A 16,531-nucleotide genomic window follows, 5' to 3' on the forward strand; every position below is an offset into this window, starting at 1 on the left:
AGAGCACTGAACACCAAAAATTATCGTAAGATTTTTGGCAGAGTTTACTCTGCATTAGCTAGAAATTTTCATTAAATGCAATACATAAAATTATCCAAAGGGTACTATGATGCATTAGATGTTCTTACGTTTTTCTTTTTCACCTATGGGTTTTTCCAGAGCTGAAAAGAACAGCTCGCTATTTATATTTCAAGGTGAATTTTAATATGTATGAGGAGCAAGAAAGTGATGGCTACTGTGAAAAAAGCTGTGTTTATCCAAATGATAGACATGTCACAGGCGTTCTGAGGACAAGCTTCCCCTGGTACATGCTGCCCTCTTGATTTGAACCTTTGAAAGGGTATCCTACTCTACACTGAATTACCCCTTCACATCTCTGCTAAGACTATGAGCAAAACTCTTCTCCTTCTACTGCAATGGGGACACCTCTCCACCTGCAAATGACTGAATCCTGTACTCTTTAACCCTGGCTGCTCAGACAGAAAAGGTGGATAGAAACATGTCAAATAAAAAACAGTCTGTTCAACACAGGATGTAAAACCACATCTCTGTGAATTGTAACTGGGAGTACCTAGGAAAACTAGCTACTAAATGGAATGTTAGGAAATAATTAGAAATACCAATATTCATTCATCACATTCCCATACTACAGTCTTACTGCACCAAAAGTTGCATACAGGGATGGTACTGAAGGCAAGTTAGAGATTGGGATATATCATTAAATCTCAGCACTATTTTAATCACAGGCAGTGACAGATGATGACCCAAAAAATAAAATCTGAGAAAGACCCTCAAATATGTTTGATTATCAAACACATATCAAACTGAAAAATTGCTACCAAACCTTTTGGCAGGCCTTGCAGTAGTAACTTTGTCAAAAAGCATTTTTATGCAAGATGCTTCATTGCTAGCATATTCATTAAAAAACTTCTAGAATACTTCTTTGCTAGCTGAAGACAAAAAAAATGTCATCTAGAAACAAAAGCTGGAAGAGATAGCTTCTAGACTTCTGGAAATTTGTAAATAGGAGCAAAACCAGCAATAAAACCACAGCAGCTCTCTTGCAGCCTGCAGATGGGCTCCTGCTCACATTCACTGTCAGTTTTTCAGTACAATTTAATTGAGTATCCTGGGCCAAAACCAAGCAGTGAATTGAAGTGACACCCAATCTCTGAATTTAAGTGACAAGAACGAAAGGTGATTTTCCATTTTAGAAACCAAATCTCAGAAATTAATACCTGGACCAGCTGCTGAGGCTGCAGTTTCACAGCAGACCAACCCTGTCTGATTGCCATCCCCTCCAGACCAGCTTCTGCACCCACTCACTCCTGGCCATGTATTTCAAGATTCTTTTCACATTGATTTCCACCACTGATCACGATTTTCACAAAGCTATTTTAACATACAAAGTCAGCGGGAAACTCATCAAACTACCAAAAGCAAAGAGTTCTCTGACAACGTTCTGTGATGGCAACAAATGATGAATAGATGGCAATAGTGCCTGAAATGCTTCTGCAGTTTTCACCCCCTGCCCACCCCACAGCAGCAGCAACCAGAGCAAAGAGGCAGAAATTGTACTTACTGTTGGGAGCAGGTCTAACTGGAGGCTTCTTAGATGTGAGGGCAAGTTCAGAGTGAAGGTTTGTCCTTTGGCATTGTCCAGAATATGAACTGTAAGAAAAAGCCAAACTGGTTTTTTAGCAATTTTATCTCCTGAATCGGCAACCAAGAGCAAGTCAATGCACATTTAGCAACATTGACATTTGCTTTTTCCCACAAAATATTAAAACACACACTGCAATAATACATTTTCAAGAACCAAAGTACTCCCACACCAGAAAGAAGTTTTACTTTGTATGTTACAAGAAAAAAGCACATGTTTCTTAGCTTTATTACAGAAATACAGGGACTAGGAGATCGAACTGAGTTTCTTCTCTGTATGCCTAATGCAAGGATTATCAGTTTTGTTTTGGAAGACAGGGAAAGAACACTCAAGGACAACCACCATTCCAGAAACAAACCCCATATTTTTGGAAGAAGAGTTTACCAAGTCAGCCAGGAACAGTTTAAAAAAATAATTTGAAAAGGCATTTTTTGAATGCAAATATGAATAGCCCTGTTCTTTACTACTGTAGCTCAAACTGTAGATGCAGATTTTTTTTCCTGTACCATTTAAAGAATTCAGTGATTCTTTCTGTTGCTATTTGTGGCAGAGAATATTTCCTGTATTCAGTTTCATGTGTATGTGACAGAAATCTTACAGAGACTGCTAATAGCAGCACAGTATGGCAGTACTCAAAAGGCAAATAAGATCAGCTTCAAAGGCACTTATCTTTCCTGGCTGTGTAACTTTTATACTCCCTGGCCTGCACCAAGGCTGCACTTCTTCCCACAGATCATCTGTGACCAAACAATGGGGCTGCAGACTATCCTCCCTGACACCAAAGGGGAAAAGCAAGTCCACAAGAAGTGGAGTTTATTTCAGTGCTCAAGAAAATATAAGATTGTGACTTACTGCTAAATATTTCTACAACTGTTATGATGTTTGTCTCAAGTTATATTTCTGGGTTACTATGGGAATAAGAACTTATTTTTGGTAGCTATTGCTTCTCACTCTTTTCTTTGCCTATCATTGTGACCATCATTAGTATTTCACATGTAAAACCACTCCTGTACAACTAATTAATTCAAGTAGGATTACAGCAATCACCGTGCAGTTTTTAAAATTATGCAATTATGTGTGCCTGTATATAAATACACACACCAAAAAAAAAAAAAAAAATCAATAACCCTGGAGTCTTAACAAAGCAGTTAAACTTTAACACCAGCCCATAGCACACAATGCATTGACCCTATCCAGTGGCCTGGTGAGCCTCTGGATAAAAAGTAAAGCTGGGATGAAGACATTCCTTTTGTTTTCTTCTGCAGATTATGAACAATGAAAAAGTAAAATTGCTGAGTGACCAAAGAAAATGCTACTCTGCACATGTTAAAAACAAAACCGAAATAAACAAAAAACTAAACAAACATGCTAAAAACCAAAAGGACACAAAATCCAAACCCAGCCCAAGGAATTCAAAGCCATCTTGATGAGCTAATAAATTTTACCTTTAAAGATCATCATTACTACAGCACTGAGAAAGGTTTACAGCTGATTTAAAAACTGAAAAGTCAATTATCAAATAAACTTTGCTGAAATAGAATATAAAGGCAATTTCCAGCAAGAATAACATTTAAAAGAATGGAGGCAAAAGAGATGGCAAGCCTGTCTAAATGAAGAATGCTGCTTTTATAAGATGATTTTAAAAATTAGAAAAAAGGAGAAGATACATTTAACTACATAGTTACAGAAAAGTTTATTACACAATGAAATACATCTAGGACTGAAGGTATGACAAGGTGTGCTCAGAATTGATTAGGTGTGAGTTAAAGCAATGCTCCAAAAGGTCACAGAATATGAATTTGCACTCTAAAAGGCAAAGCTTGTTTTTAATAGCAAGCAGAGAATTACTCTCTTTACACACAATATTTTAAATAGTAGCTCTGCAAGTTCAGCAGGTTTCTGTAGGCTACCCTACCTTGAGCATTTCTCAAAGGACCTTCCCAGAACTAAGAATAGCACACAGTGATATTTTTACTATTACTTCCAGAGCAGCATGAATAATAATATAAATTTTTCTCTTAACACTGCAAAATAAATTCATAGCCTAGTAAGCTTCCCTGTGATTCTCTGCTTTCCAGAAATTGGTGTAATGTTATAAAATCTCTGCTCACAAGTCATCACAGATGTTATTCCTGGTTCTGTTCATTAGCCTTGTTAATCAACAGAAGCTGTCTGTGATTAAAGCACAGGAGCAGCCCCATTTATTCTAGACTGAGAACACTGAGATGATCTTTAGCCCATGACATTTCCCAACAGATCTGACTGATTTTCCCCTGATATCAACAGAAATCTGCCTTCCAACTTTGAAAGGAGATCAAATCCAGGGAAGCCAAATCCAAACCCAAGAGACAAAGCTCAGAATAACTCCCTAACATTTCTGAGATATATGCTTCACTTTTATGCTTTGTAGTATGCAGCTCTGGAAACAAGAGGTTTGGTCTCCTTGGCTGACAGAGAATCCCTAAAGATACAAGTTCTGTATTATAACTTTTACTTCTCTTGATCTGGGTCAAGCTCTTTCATAGCTGGCTTGTGAGATCTCAGGAAGATAGCTGATAGCAACTGTCTAAAAAATCAATTCTAAAACAGAGTTGACATTTAATGACACAAATTAATTCTTTCTGCTAATGTAACCCAAACAATTTGTTTCTATCTTGATGTTTTGAGTAGCACTAATGCAGTCAGAGGGTCAGTTATCCTAATCTGTTGTCCTTAAGAAAATGAATACTGCCATTTTTGAGGGTTAAAAAGTGCAGGTGAGCATTACAAGAGGGAACATGAGAACCCACCAGTTCATGAAACACGATATCATGGATGAGTGTAAAAAGACTTATAGGATTTTACTCTTTTAAATGCTGCCAGTTGAATCTGTGATAACAGTCACAAGAGATGTAGCAGATTTCCTGGAAGCACATTCCTGCGACTCCTTGTATGTTTATTGCTAAACTTGGGAATAATCTCTCCAATGTGAATAAAACAACAACAAATGTTAAGTGGTTATATACATTATTTAGAAATAATGACTGAAGAAAGGAGACAGAGCACAGAAATGTGGGCTTTAATGCAAATGATGAAAATATGGAAAAGGACTAAACCCCTGTATTATGACATTTTGAGTTACAGCCCTATTAGAATCTACTTTTCATGGATATTTAAGCCTCAGAAACACCAATAGATTAGTATTAGTTTTTGTTGTTAGCCACTTTTGCCAAAGACACTTAGACATTTTGAACATTGGCTCTTCAGGCAAGCAATTGCAGACATGCTCCTCCCAGGAGCTGGTGAAGAGGCTGAAGGGTGTACTTGGAACAGAGCAGCTCAGCATGGCAGTGAGTCAGCATGCAGGGCAAAACTAGCACAAGCTGTCCTGGAAACAAACTGTTTCATACCCAGGATTTGTTGGTTTTGGAGTTTGTGTGCCAAAGTCACAGCAAATGTAGCATAATAGTATTGTCCATGATGTAAATTTGAAATTTAATTAGCTGTAAAGATTTGATGTGTGTTCAGCTAATTAATCCTCTAATAGCTGCAGTATTCAGATGAGAAGATCATGAGAATGGATATGTAATTAGTTTTCCAATATTGTATTTGTGCCAGTTCCATAAGACTCCATTTTGTAACCAGCAAAGAGCATAGAAGGGGAGATCCTAGGTGTCTAGAAAAAGATGAGCAGAGCATTTTCCTTGGTAGAAGCAGGAGGGATTCACTGCATGACATCTAGGGATGGCAACTGCAATGCTCAGGAAGACTCAGGAAGGAAAAATATTTATTTATAAACTCTTAGAGCCCAATGAAGCAATGAGAAAGAGCCAATAGAAGCTTGCTGAGGGCTGATCATGTCAAAGCAGTCTTAGTGATAAGTGACCTCACAATGAGGACACAGCAGTAGAAGTGACACATCTAAAGTGTCCTCAAGCCATTTGGTTTGTCCCATTCTCAAATGGACTCTGGGACAGCTTTCCCTGCAGGGAAACTGCCTAAGCAGGACCACAATCAGCCAAAGAACCATAATGAGCCACAGGTATCAATGGCCTGCTCCTGTGTCAGCCAGCTGTCTCCAGTGGGGTTACATGGTGTCTACACTGCATTCTGCCCAGTCTATTCAGTAGTAGTAGTAACTACTATTCAGTAGTTTAACATCATCAAAAACTGCATAAATTACATATGAGAATTTTAATAGTATTACTAAAGCAGGAGGAGACGTACTTGGGAAGACAGCATTTAAATTCAAACTGGCAGCTCCTGGCAAACTAGAATTTTAAAACAACAGGACAAAGTTCAAGGTAGACACATGCAAGGTGAGCCCAGAGAACTGCTAACAAATCCACTCACAGAGAGGAACTCAGTAAGCAGGAGGTGCAGCAGATCACAGTACGAGCCTACAATGTAACTCAGTGTGATTGCTGAAACAAGATTTTAAGAGATGAAAGGAATTCTGTATGCAAGCAGTAGGGCTAACTAATCCACTCTTTTTAGTGCTAGTGTCTCTCAGCTGGAATACAGTACCCAAATTTGAGCTTCAAACTATAGAAACCAATGCAGCATCCAGAGAACAGCAAGAGAGATGAAAAATACTAGAAAATATCCCACAAAGAGACTGTACTGGTTTGAAACACACACAAAAACATCTTTTATTTAAACTTTTAAAGGGCAACTTCATGTTCTATGAATACTGTGTACCTTATTTTGGGTGGATTTCAAGTGATACCTCAGGTCACTTCCAGGCCCCATTTCTATTATGCTATTTCTGAAATATTTCCAACAAGCCAAACCAAAATCCAGCACTGCTTTCATTGTATAAAATATATGTAAAAGAAGAAAGGCTTAGACTTGCAAAACTGAATTACCTAATCTCTGTAATTCAAAAGCAAAAAAATTAAAAACCTATTTACTCTATAACTAATCTAAAACTTAAAGTTGGTAACAATCTTGTCAACAGGAGCATACCAAGTCAAAGAACTTAAGAAACCACTCCTAGTGTCCCTACATGCTACAGGAATCAGGGAAATTAAACATGATGATGAAGGAATGCTACTTTTAATTCAAATTTAACATCCAGTAATTAGGGAAAAACTCTTTTTACACTTGCAGAAAAACATAAAATTAATAATAATACCTGCCTTCCAAATGAACCAAGATGCATAGTATTACATAATTATAATGAAGGACTTTAGAAAATTCAGAAAAAAAACCATTTCAAAATATTTTGACACTCTGGCACTAACCTCAGCAGAAGGAATTGCACTAGGCTTGTTTTATACCAGCTAAATCAGGCTTTCTACAGGAGACCATGTGCTTACACTATCTGTAAGAAATTGAAACTTACTTTCATAGTGCTATGATTAATTACGAATAAACTCTACAAGGCAATTTTAAATGAAATCTCTTTTCACTTCAGTGAAAGCTAGGAGATGCTTGAAGTGACTTTGCTTGTACAAACCATATATTATCTCTACTGTAAAACTAAATTAAAAAGAGTTTTCCCCCATGTATCAACAAAGGAGTGATGAAAGGTCAAAGAGAGACAATATTGCTCTGGGTTTCTTTGGAGGTTTTCTACCAGTAAATGAGCTGAGTGGGTCACAGCCCTGGATACTGTGAGGGCTGGATGGTTTGCCTGGCTTTGCCATTGACTCAGAACAGCATCAGACAAAAATCACTGAACAGAGTGATCACAAGAACAATCCTTTCTTTGAAAAGCAAAGTTAGTGGCACGCCTTATGTTTTCTGAATCCTTTATCTATGAAGGAAAATTACTATTTTAAAGTATCTTATTTTAAGCAACTCAATATCCCCTAGCCAACAAACTTAGTTGCTCAAAAATAATCAAATTAAGTCCAGTTCTCCCAGGAAAGATGAATTTATTGCTGTTTGTAGCATACTTTAGAGTCCCTAGACAAAAGATACCTCCCAAATGGTAAACATTGATTTCAGGAACAAAACATTTACACAAAGCCTTTGCTTCAGTACATCAGAGCCAAAGGGAACCCCTGCAAATGAAAGGATGGGTAAAGTCCCTGGTGATATGATCGAAGGGTGGGGTAACAATAGCCTAAATCTGTGTGAGCAGGACCAAGAGTTTCTCAGGCAGTTGGGTGTTGGCAGCTGCCACCCACAATGTGCAGAGCAGAGGCGTTAGAAGGAGATGGCACCTGGCCTGCACCATCTGTCCCTCTGTGGCCTCAGCAGCACAGCAGAGCTCTGCCAGTGCTCTCAGACTGGACCTGCAGCATCTTGTATGGCACTGGCCTCATCTCCAGCCAGTGTGGTGATTTTAACAGAATTAAGAATGGTTTCAGCTGAGAATCTCATATATTGTCACTATCTTGAACATCAAAGTTAAAATAAAACATGACTAATGATGACTCTGCAGTTTATTGTTAAAGTTGGCATTTTGATATGCTTTAGGTCTGATACACTCCAGGAACTACAGCAGTAGCCAGACCTACGTTATACACTTGGTACACCAGCTCATGCATTAATAAATCAGTTGGACAATGCATTTTTGGTGGCCAGGTCATTGTCACCATCAAAATTAGCTGATTAGGTTTCATTTCAGCTAAACTGGCTTTTTGAAGCAGTGTGAGCAAATCCGACTCCAAATATTTTGTGATTCTGTAAAGAACACACATGCTTCTGTCATAAACCAACACATGGATTGATGAAAATAAATGCCTAAAATAACACAATGGGAGACAAATGGTTTTTCTCACCTTTACTGCTGATCAGTTCAGCATGTATTTACTCATGTCACACTTTTGCACTCTTGAAGCACAGATGAGTGTATGACAGAGTGGATATTACGCTCTGCTAAGCAAGCTCAATGACACCTATCAGGGTTCCTGGCCACCTCTGAACTTCACCATGTCTGTCAGATTGAGGCTGATTCTCTTGAGATCAACTATAAAACAGAAGGATGGAAGAGCAGGAAAGGCATTATCTGCATGGAGGCACCACACAGGGCTGTAGAGAGCACACCAGCACCCAGCCATGCCCTGGCAAGCCTTTTCCTTGTGCTGCTGCTCTTGGAAAAACCATTTCTGGGTACCCACATGTTCATCATGCTTGACTTGGACCTCCCATGTAAGGAGGGAAAGGGGGAAAAAATGCCCAGAAATTAAAAAAAAGGGCAAATAATTCACCTCAAAACCAAATTAAAAAACAACCCAACCAAAAAACCCCAAGAAGATATCACCTTGCATAGTGAGAAAAGCTAAATGCAAAGAACTACTAGTTTTTAATAATGTCCAGCATGCAATAGTGATTTTCTTTTTTTTTTTTTTTTTTTTTCCTGTGTCTCTTTGTGATGATGACAGTCTCATTTCTGGAATTATCAAAGGTGTCTTTCTTGGTCATGTTCTTTTCATCACAGCAAGGGTGTAGTGCTAATGAGTTTTTCTAAGAAACATAAATATACACTGGTAGTTTTTCAAACTAAACCGGAATGAAGCATTTCTTTTGTGAGGAAATCTCAGCACCAAATCAATCTATCCTGTCTTACTGGTCATGAGAAAAGGAGGGTAGAGAGATGCAGAGTTACTTGAAAGAAAGGTTACTGTTGGGTTTTTTGGTTTTTCTTTAGATGACTTTTCTAAATTATTTCATTCAATTTGTCAAAAAAGTCCCTGAGATGTTTATAAAAGTTTGTGACAGTATCTATTACACTGTAGACAAGATAGGGAAAAAAACCTTTCATGAAACTAATTTAAGAGCAAATCATTGATTAAAACAAAAGAAAGAGTAGGAATTGGTAACTTTTCAAAACCTTGAATCAGGAACACATTATCAACGAGGCCATGGCATGTGACACAGTTCTCATAAGCTGCAGGCTATGATCAGCATAGCATTAGTTTCCAGTACTTATCCCATGCTTTTATCCAGCCTCATCTGGGGTGTAAGATGGAACAGGGAATTTCTAATTCTCTCTAGTTTTTCACCTTGTGTGATATTTTGCTACCAAAGCAATAGAGCACATGGTTTGAAACAAATAAATAGATAAAAGCACCACAATGCAGTGTGGGAGACTGAAACAACCCAAAGGAGACAGCAAAGAAAGCTTCATCCAGAAACAAACTGTAAGAGGCAGGGAATTCTTCTTCCTGAATTACATGACAACGAAATGCCAAATATACACATATACAGTATGCTCAAACAAAGTCTCAATAAAGGAAGGATATTTAAAAAAAAAATCAAGCCTTTAGTATTTTGGTGCTACATGCCTTGCTTTTTGTTATGCCACCTTATCCTGATGAATGAGACTTGTGCTCTCTCCTGTACATGGCACGTAGTCACAAGGTAACAATCCACTGCCTGAGCTGAGGTTTTCTTCAGAGTGTGCAGAATGGCAATCAGGTTGTGGCACGTTTATTTTCCCCAGTCTCATTTGTCAGAGCAACCTTTATTTTTTCTTCCAATTCAATCATCCATAGAGTACCCCTTTGTATCTACCAGGAAAAGGAGTCACTGAGACAACAACATCATCATTCAGGCTAGAAGCAGAGATCATTGTCTGCTGGCCCACAGCCCAGATCCTGAAGAGCCCACTCTTACTTTGTGGCCTATGTTACCATAAAAGCAGTATTTTATTAACAGAGGATTTCAATCTCTTAATGTATGTCCTGCTTTTATGGCTTCATAATGTGTGCAAAATGCAAGTTTTTCTTTGTTTCCTTTTCACTTCAAACCAATGAAACACATCCTGGCTGCAACACCAGCACCCCTTCTTCCCAGAAGTATTCTGGCACCCTCTTTGATATTGTCTCTTTTCTTGGAATAAAGCCTACTTCTCAAACCTGTTCACATTCTTGCACACTATCACTTTCAAACACCTTTAATGACAATTTTCATATAGTGACTGTATAAGCCATTTTGAGATCAATGAGTTTGGAGTTGTCTGTAAACAACAAAAATGCTGAAGATTTTTGTGGGAAATTTCTGGTGCTTTCCAACCTGGATTTTTTTTTCTTTAGTTGCTGGGTATTTCCTTTCAGAATAAGGGACAGTTGCTTTTTCCACAGCTTCTGCTTTGGTCACATGAGGTGGCAGCCTGAGGCATCACACTCTTAGGAGGATCCTCATTCTATTCTGGGAAACCAGAAAAGACAAGGCTGTGGCCACAGAGAACAGCTGAAAGCACCAGCTCATACACTGAGCTTTCATTGAACAGTGAAGCTACAGAGAATCACCTGAATATAAATAAAGCAAAACACAGCCCCCAAAACATGATTAAACTACCGACTCTTCTCCATGATACATAACTTTTCAGTTTTTATTAAGAGACAAATAATTGTTCATCATTAATGCAAATATCAAGTGAATCACAAAATGACATTTTTTTAAGAAGAAATTAATGTTCCTTTGTGATGTGACCACACATATTTGTGTTAAGAAAGAAATTATTAAAAGTGGTTATAGGACCCAGGAATGAAGATAGGACAAGAAAAATTCAGCTTAAGACTTGCAAACATTGAGCCCATGCCAAGTAATCTGCTTAAGCAAGGAAAACCCCAGTAAATAGCCTGCTTCCTGAAAAGTGTACAACAGTTGTACAGTCAGAAATTCCCCTTCTGACTTGCAAATTGAAATACTTTTCAACAAAAAAAAAAAAAAAAAAAACAAAAAAAAAACCAAAAACGGAGCAGACTTAGTGCAAGTAATTTGAGTTTGTTATTAGGCATCACCAAGAGTTCCACATGGGGAAACAGTAAGGCATTGTATAGCCCTGACAAATAGTTGTCATTTTCCAGTTTTTAATACTGAAATAAAAGTATTTATGGTTGGAGGTGATTGGTCATGGATGGAAATGATTACGAAATAGAAAAATATATTTTCCATCTTCCACTTCCATGCTGCAGAAAAATAAGAAGAATCAAAGCTGGTACAGCCATATATCGAACTAGGAACAAGAGAGAGAAAATACATCTCACAACGGAATCTGCAGCAGAACCAGCAAATGGACGTGGTCCCAGATTGTCTCTTCAGACACTCCCAAGATTAATAGATTTTAATCAGATTTATAGTAATGTAATACAGCTAAACAGTCAAGAGTTCACGCATGCCAAACTGTTCCATAATTATTATGGGTAGCAAAACATTGCATTTCTTTGTAAAGGACCAACTTTGTGCCGTGATCTGTTACATCTGAAGAACATGGGATTGTAGTCTTTGCAGTGCTGCCAACAAGGGCAAAAATCAGGTGACCAAAACCTTTACTGCCACTCTGCAAGGTTTCCACAAATGGCCATGCTTGGCTCTTGCCCGATGAGTCCTGGCAGAGATAGGATCATGGGGCCTGCATATTTATTTTGCATGTAGTACTTCTAAGAAGCATTAAAAAGTAAGAGAGACATTTAATACCATCTAGATCAGTATGACAAGAACAACAAATTGCAGAAAAAGCAACGGAAATCACTTAATCCACAGTGCCTGCTTAACAACAAAAGAAAAGAGTTCACAGGAAAACCACTGTGGAAGAAAACATTTTATTTCTCTCTGTGCCTCTTCATGCTTTTAAAAATTTGAGCATATAATTGCACAGGTGCCACAGGGAGGAACACGTGTTTGAAGTCCAAGAGCAGCTTTTTTTGTGAAACAAGCTATAGATAAAGCCTGGGGTTAAAGCACACCATCCCAGGGTCGCTTTCCAAAGCACCATCCAAAAAAGCACCATCCATCTTTCACGTGCCCATAAATTAACCATGGAAGTGAGTTTTGCCCAGTGTGTTTTGTCCACTTTTACAGGGTCTGAATGCTGCAATTAGCTCTACAACCCAAGTCCCATGCCGTGGTGTAAAGCCCTGGGCTGATGCTCTGCACCACTTCCATAACGCAGCGAGTGCCTCTGGCAGCGCTGACCTGCACCGCACACGGGCAGGACCCAGAGCAGCACAGCCAGGGGCACCTCAGCACAGGGAAGATGTGCTCTTACACTCCTGTGAGCAATTACCAATGTTCACTTCCTCTGCTAGACATTAACCTATGCTCGTAGTACCAGGGATAGCCAACAGGAAATTTATATCAATTTTAAAAGAAAAAAAAATATCGTATCAGTCATAATCGACATGTTTTCCTGACACATTTCCACATTTGTAGTATTTTCAAAGTTTAACTGACAAACATAATCAAATCTGGTTTCCATTCTAATGTCATTGTCAGAAAAAAAAAGCCTTTTTTTTTAAATAGGAAGGATGATTTCAAGCAGTTTCTCTTTCTCACCAAGTTGCATTGAGCAATCAAAGATAATCTTCAGAAAGCCACAAATCAGACATCACGACATTATATTCTGGGTTTTTTTCTAGAGTGTTTCCTCTTTCCTACTTAAAATAAAACTGAAAGGGAAGACAGTTTTATTCACCCAAGAACTAGTTCCTCAAAATTTTCACTATTTGCTAAATGATATTAAATTTAAAAATTTAAAATTCCCTTGTATTCAAAAACCATGACTATTCTTTTTCACTTTTAACTATTCCAAGTTAAAAATATATTAAAAAATAAAAGTTTCAACATGAAATAATGCTTAATTGCCACAACCCTTGAAAATCCCCTTCTAGAGTAATAGTATTAATAACTACCTTTCCAAGGCCAGATTACTGCCCATCTTGTATCAGACCATGCCACTTGGTACTTTCTTGTGACAAGCACCTGCTCCCTCTTGGTAAAAAATAATTAAAAACCTAGAAGTCCCTTGTTCTAGTTCAGAATCAATGGCACTGACAAATGATAGTAGCAAACCAATGCCAAGCAAGAGAAGACACCAAATAATTTTTAGCTTTATAATGAAGTGCAAGTCAAAATACAGCCACTAATCAGATAAAAAAAAATATTAAATCCATATTCATGTGTTGCCGCAGCCTTGCCAAAGCTTCAACATAATGCACAGCAAAACTAAACTGCAGTAGTAACATTCAGAAATTTAGTCCAGTGCTAAACGTTTAAAGCCAACCTTTCCTTATCAAAATGGAGGCAAAACAAGCGAATCCTTCCAAAGTCAGTGACTTACAATGGCAAAAGAAGCCTATGTGTGTTTTTACAAAATTAGAAGTATGAACTACAATCTAACCACATAAGACCCATCTTTTGTTCTTACAGCTTTTGAGGGAAATGTAGTGCTTCTAATTCAAAGCCTGAAGCATAGAAGGGTTTTTGCATTAGGAAAAAACCACTTGAGCTCACCAATAAACAGCTCTCAAATAGTGAAAAAATAACTTCGGGGCATCATTAGTATTATCATAATATCTCAACAAGGAATATGCAGAAGAGACCTAAGTGTTATATCCCCTAATACCAAGTTTTGCAAAAATGTCCTCAAATTCTGTGGTTTCTATGGGATGTTTTTAGCCTTTTTCTCTTCCCCTCCACATCATTGTATACAAATAACTGTGTGAATGATGAAAAGACCCCATGAGAACTTTTTTACTCCCACAGTAGTTTCCCACTTTGCCAAAAATAAACACACCATTATGTTTTTACACTTGCTGTAGGTTCCACTACGCAACATTCTGAGAGGGGTGGGGGTTTCCACTCTGCAGACATTCTGCAGTATCAGTGCTAGCAGGAAGCTGCTCTCTTTACAAAAAAGGGGAACCTGCCAGCCTGCAGTGTTTTGAAGTCACAGCCTACTTTAACCCTATATGGGCACATCCACCTCCCTCCAAACACAAGTGTGATAGAGCAAGAAGCTGAACGAGGACAGAGAATAAGCATTGATTGCATCCATCCCTGTGCCTAGCACAACTGAAAGCACATCCTGCTTGTGTTGGAAAGCAAGACAAACTGCCTTAGAATGCTTTTAGCATTAAAGCATTAGCTTTAAATAAGCACATTTAAAGCACATACACTACTTTACCAGAAAAAAAACCAGTCTTGTAGAAGCTACATAAATGTAGTGGCCTCCTGGTAACCATGTTTACTAAAAGCCACAACGAATCACAACTCCTGCTGCTTTAGGTTCGGATGGCATCTGCAGCAGAACTTGGAAGGCCTACCAGAGATTTCCTAATATTCATAGAAAAGCCATGTTCATCCTCATAACTGTTGGAGAGGCTCTCCTGAATCTGGAACACATGTATGGTTTAAAAAGAACCACAAACAAACACAAAACCAGAAAAACCCCAACATTTTCATTTCAGTTCCTGTAGGAAGGGGAGCAGCATTTCTTCAACAATATTACCAACATAGAAAAAGCTTGCAGCACATGAAAGTAACAGAAAAATGTACATCCAACTCAACAATGTATTTTTTATATTTCTTGCTTACTTCCTATCTTTTCTTCTGTTTTGATGATGAAAATCTAATAGATTTTTCAAAGTAAAATAAGATTTTGTTTTGTAAACTTTTATTTTGAATTAAAATTAACTTAGAGTTCAATTCAGAACACAAGGTCCCTAGAAGTTATTTAAAAGTTGGTTTAAGCTGTGTTTGATCAAGTACTAATTGAAAACAAAATTAATTGGTAATATTGAAGCACTGGATAATTCAGGCTTGAAGGTACAAGTATATGAAGATTACTTCTTAATACCTTATGGTCATAAAACCATAATCATGCTCATAAATGACACCTACCCTACTTGGTGTAAATATTTATACATTTAGACAAATGTACTTTTGGGCAAATAAGTGTCCATTTTCAAGGGAAGCGAGTTTTGCGTGCTTAATCTGCTTGTCTGTCAAGTTCCCTCTATATTTAATTCCAGTAAGTAATTCAGATTTGTAAAAGGTATAGGTCTCAGTGCTAAAGAAATATCTGCTCAGAGAACAGCTCAGGTTAGTGCCATGGCTGAAGTCAAAGAGCTTCACCTGTAACAGCCCCATGTGGCTGGTGCCAGCCAGGATGCTCTCAGCTCTAGTTTAATTTCATATGCAGAAAAAAAGAAAACAAAAGCCTGAAATGTCAAACTGCACCCAAATCAGCAGTATAATCACAACATAAAGTTCAGCTTAGTGATGTAGAAACAGTGAATTTCCTGTAGAAAGAAAAAGAAAAAAAGGAAAAAAAAATGCAGATCCTTCTAAAAATCTACAAGGTGATTTTCAAATTTTCTGTGGTGAATCTGTGTTTACAATAACTGCACTGTGTCTTTGAACAGCTCAAACCTGGATTCTCTTCAATCCATTCTACTTTAGATGTCAACAGAGCAGCTGCCAGTTTCTCAATATTCTTTATTTTTATGTTACATTTAAACATATATAGTTAAGGATTTATCCATCATCCTGATGAGATATGATTGTGCTGTCATTTTTCTTTATGCTGTGATAGTATTTTTCAAGAAGGAAAAAAAAGATTTCATCTCCTTCTATGATTGTAACTGCACTAAGGAATAAAATTCTCAATTCCAAGTTTTTTCTGAAACAGTTCAATGACTAGTCAATTTAACAATATAAATATTGGTATTTTGCTAGAAATAACTTCTTAATGACAATTTAAACATTTCTGTCACTATTAAAACTTTAAAAATAGCTGGTGGATTTTAGTTGTGGTGGTTTAACCCTTCCAACTCTTCCTATATTGCCTTTCTCTTGGCACCAAGTATTTAATATTCTGCCTTTTCCCCATTTTTGTATACCATAATTTGTCCTATTTCCTTCATGTGATACTCCTCTCTCTGAAAATATGTATGTCAAATTTTATTCTGATGCTACAATGCATTTTCAGTGCAAATTAGCAGTGTGTTCTAATAGTAATCCATTGCACCCCTCATTTTAAGGGGAAGGAGGCAAGACACATGACAAAAATCATAGAGTGAAATAGCTGGAAGTCCACCCACTGGGAAAGGCTGGATGGCAGAACCACTGTGCAAAGCTGCTGTAAAGAAATGCAAAGTAAGTATTATTTTACTTTATATGAGTGCTACATAAAAGATTTTTTTCTTA

General features: G+C 37.6%; 1 protein-coding gene across 2 annotated transcripts in view; it reads left to right on the top strand.

Annotated features, from left to right (window-relative positions):
• RASGEF1A (RasGEF domain family member 1A) overlaps positions 1-16,531 on the top strand; it is a 148,041-nt gene that overhangs the window by 80,725 nt on the left and 50,785 nt on the right. Inside the window, exon 2 of one of the 2 annotated variants that reach the window (XM_021526657.3) lies at positions 16,366-16,480. The exons of the other annotated variant lie outside the window; for it this stretch is intronic. Within the exon in view, the coding sequence (XP_021382332.1) occupies positions 16,439-16,480 (42 nt within the window). The 5' untranslated portion in view covers positions 16,366-16,438. The remainder of the gene's footprint in view (positions 1-16,365; positions 16,481-16,531) is intronic. 2 annotated transcript variants of the gene reach the window in all.

The sequence above is a fragment of the Lonchura striata genome, chromosome 7, assembly GCF_046129695.1.
Source record: "Lonchura striata isolate bLonStr1 chromosome 7, bLonStr1.mat, whole genome shotgun sequence".
Taxonomy (NCBI): Eukaryota; Metazoa; Chordata; class Aves; order Passeriformes; family Estrildidae; genus Lonchura; species Lonchura striata.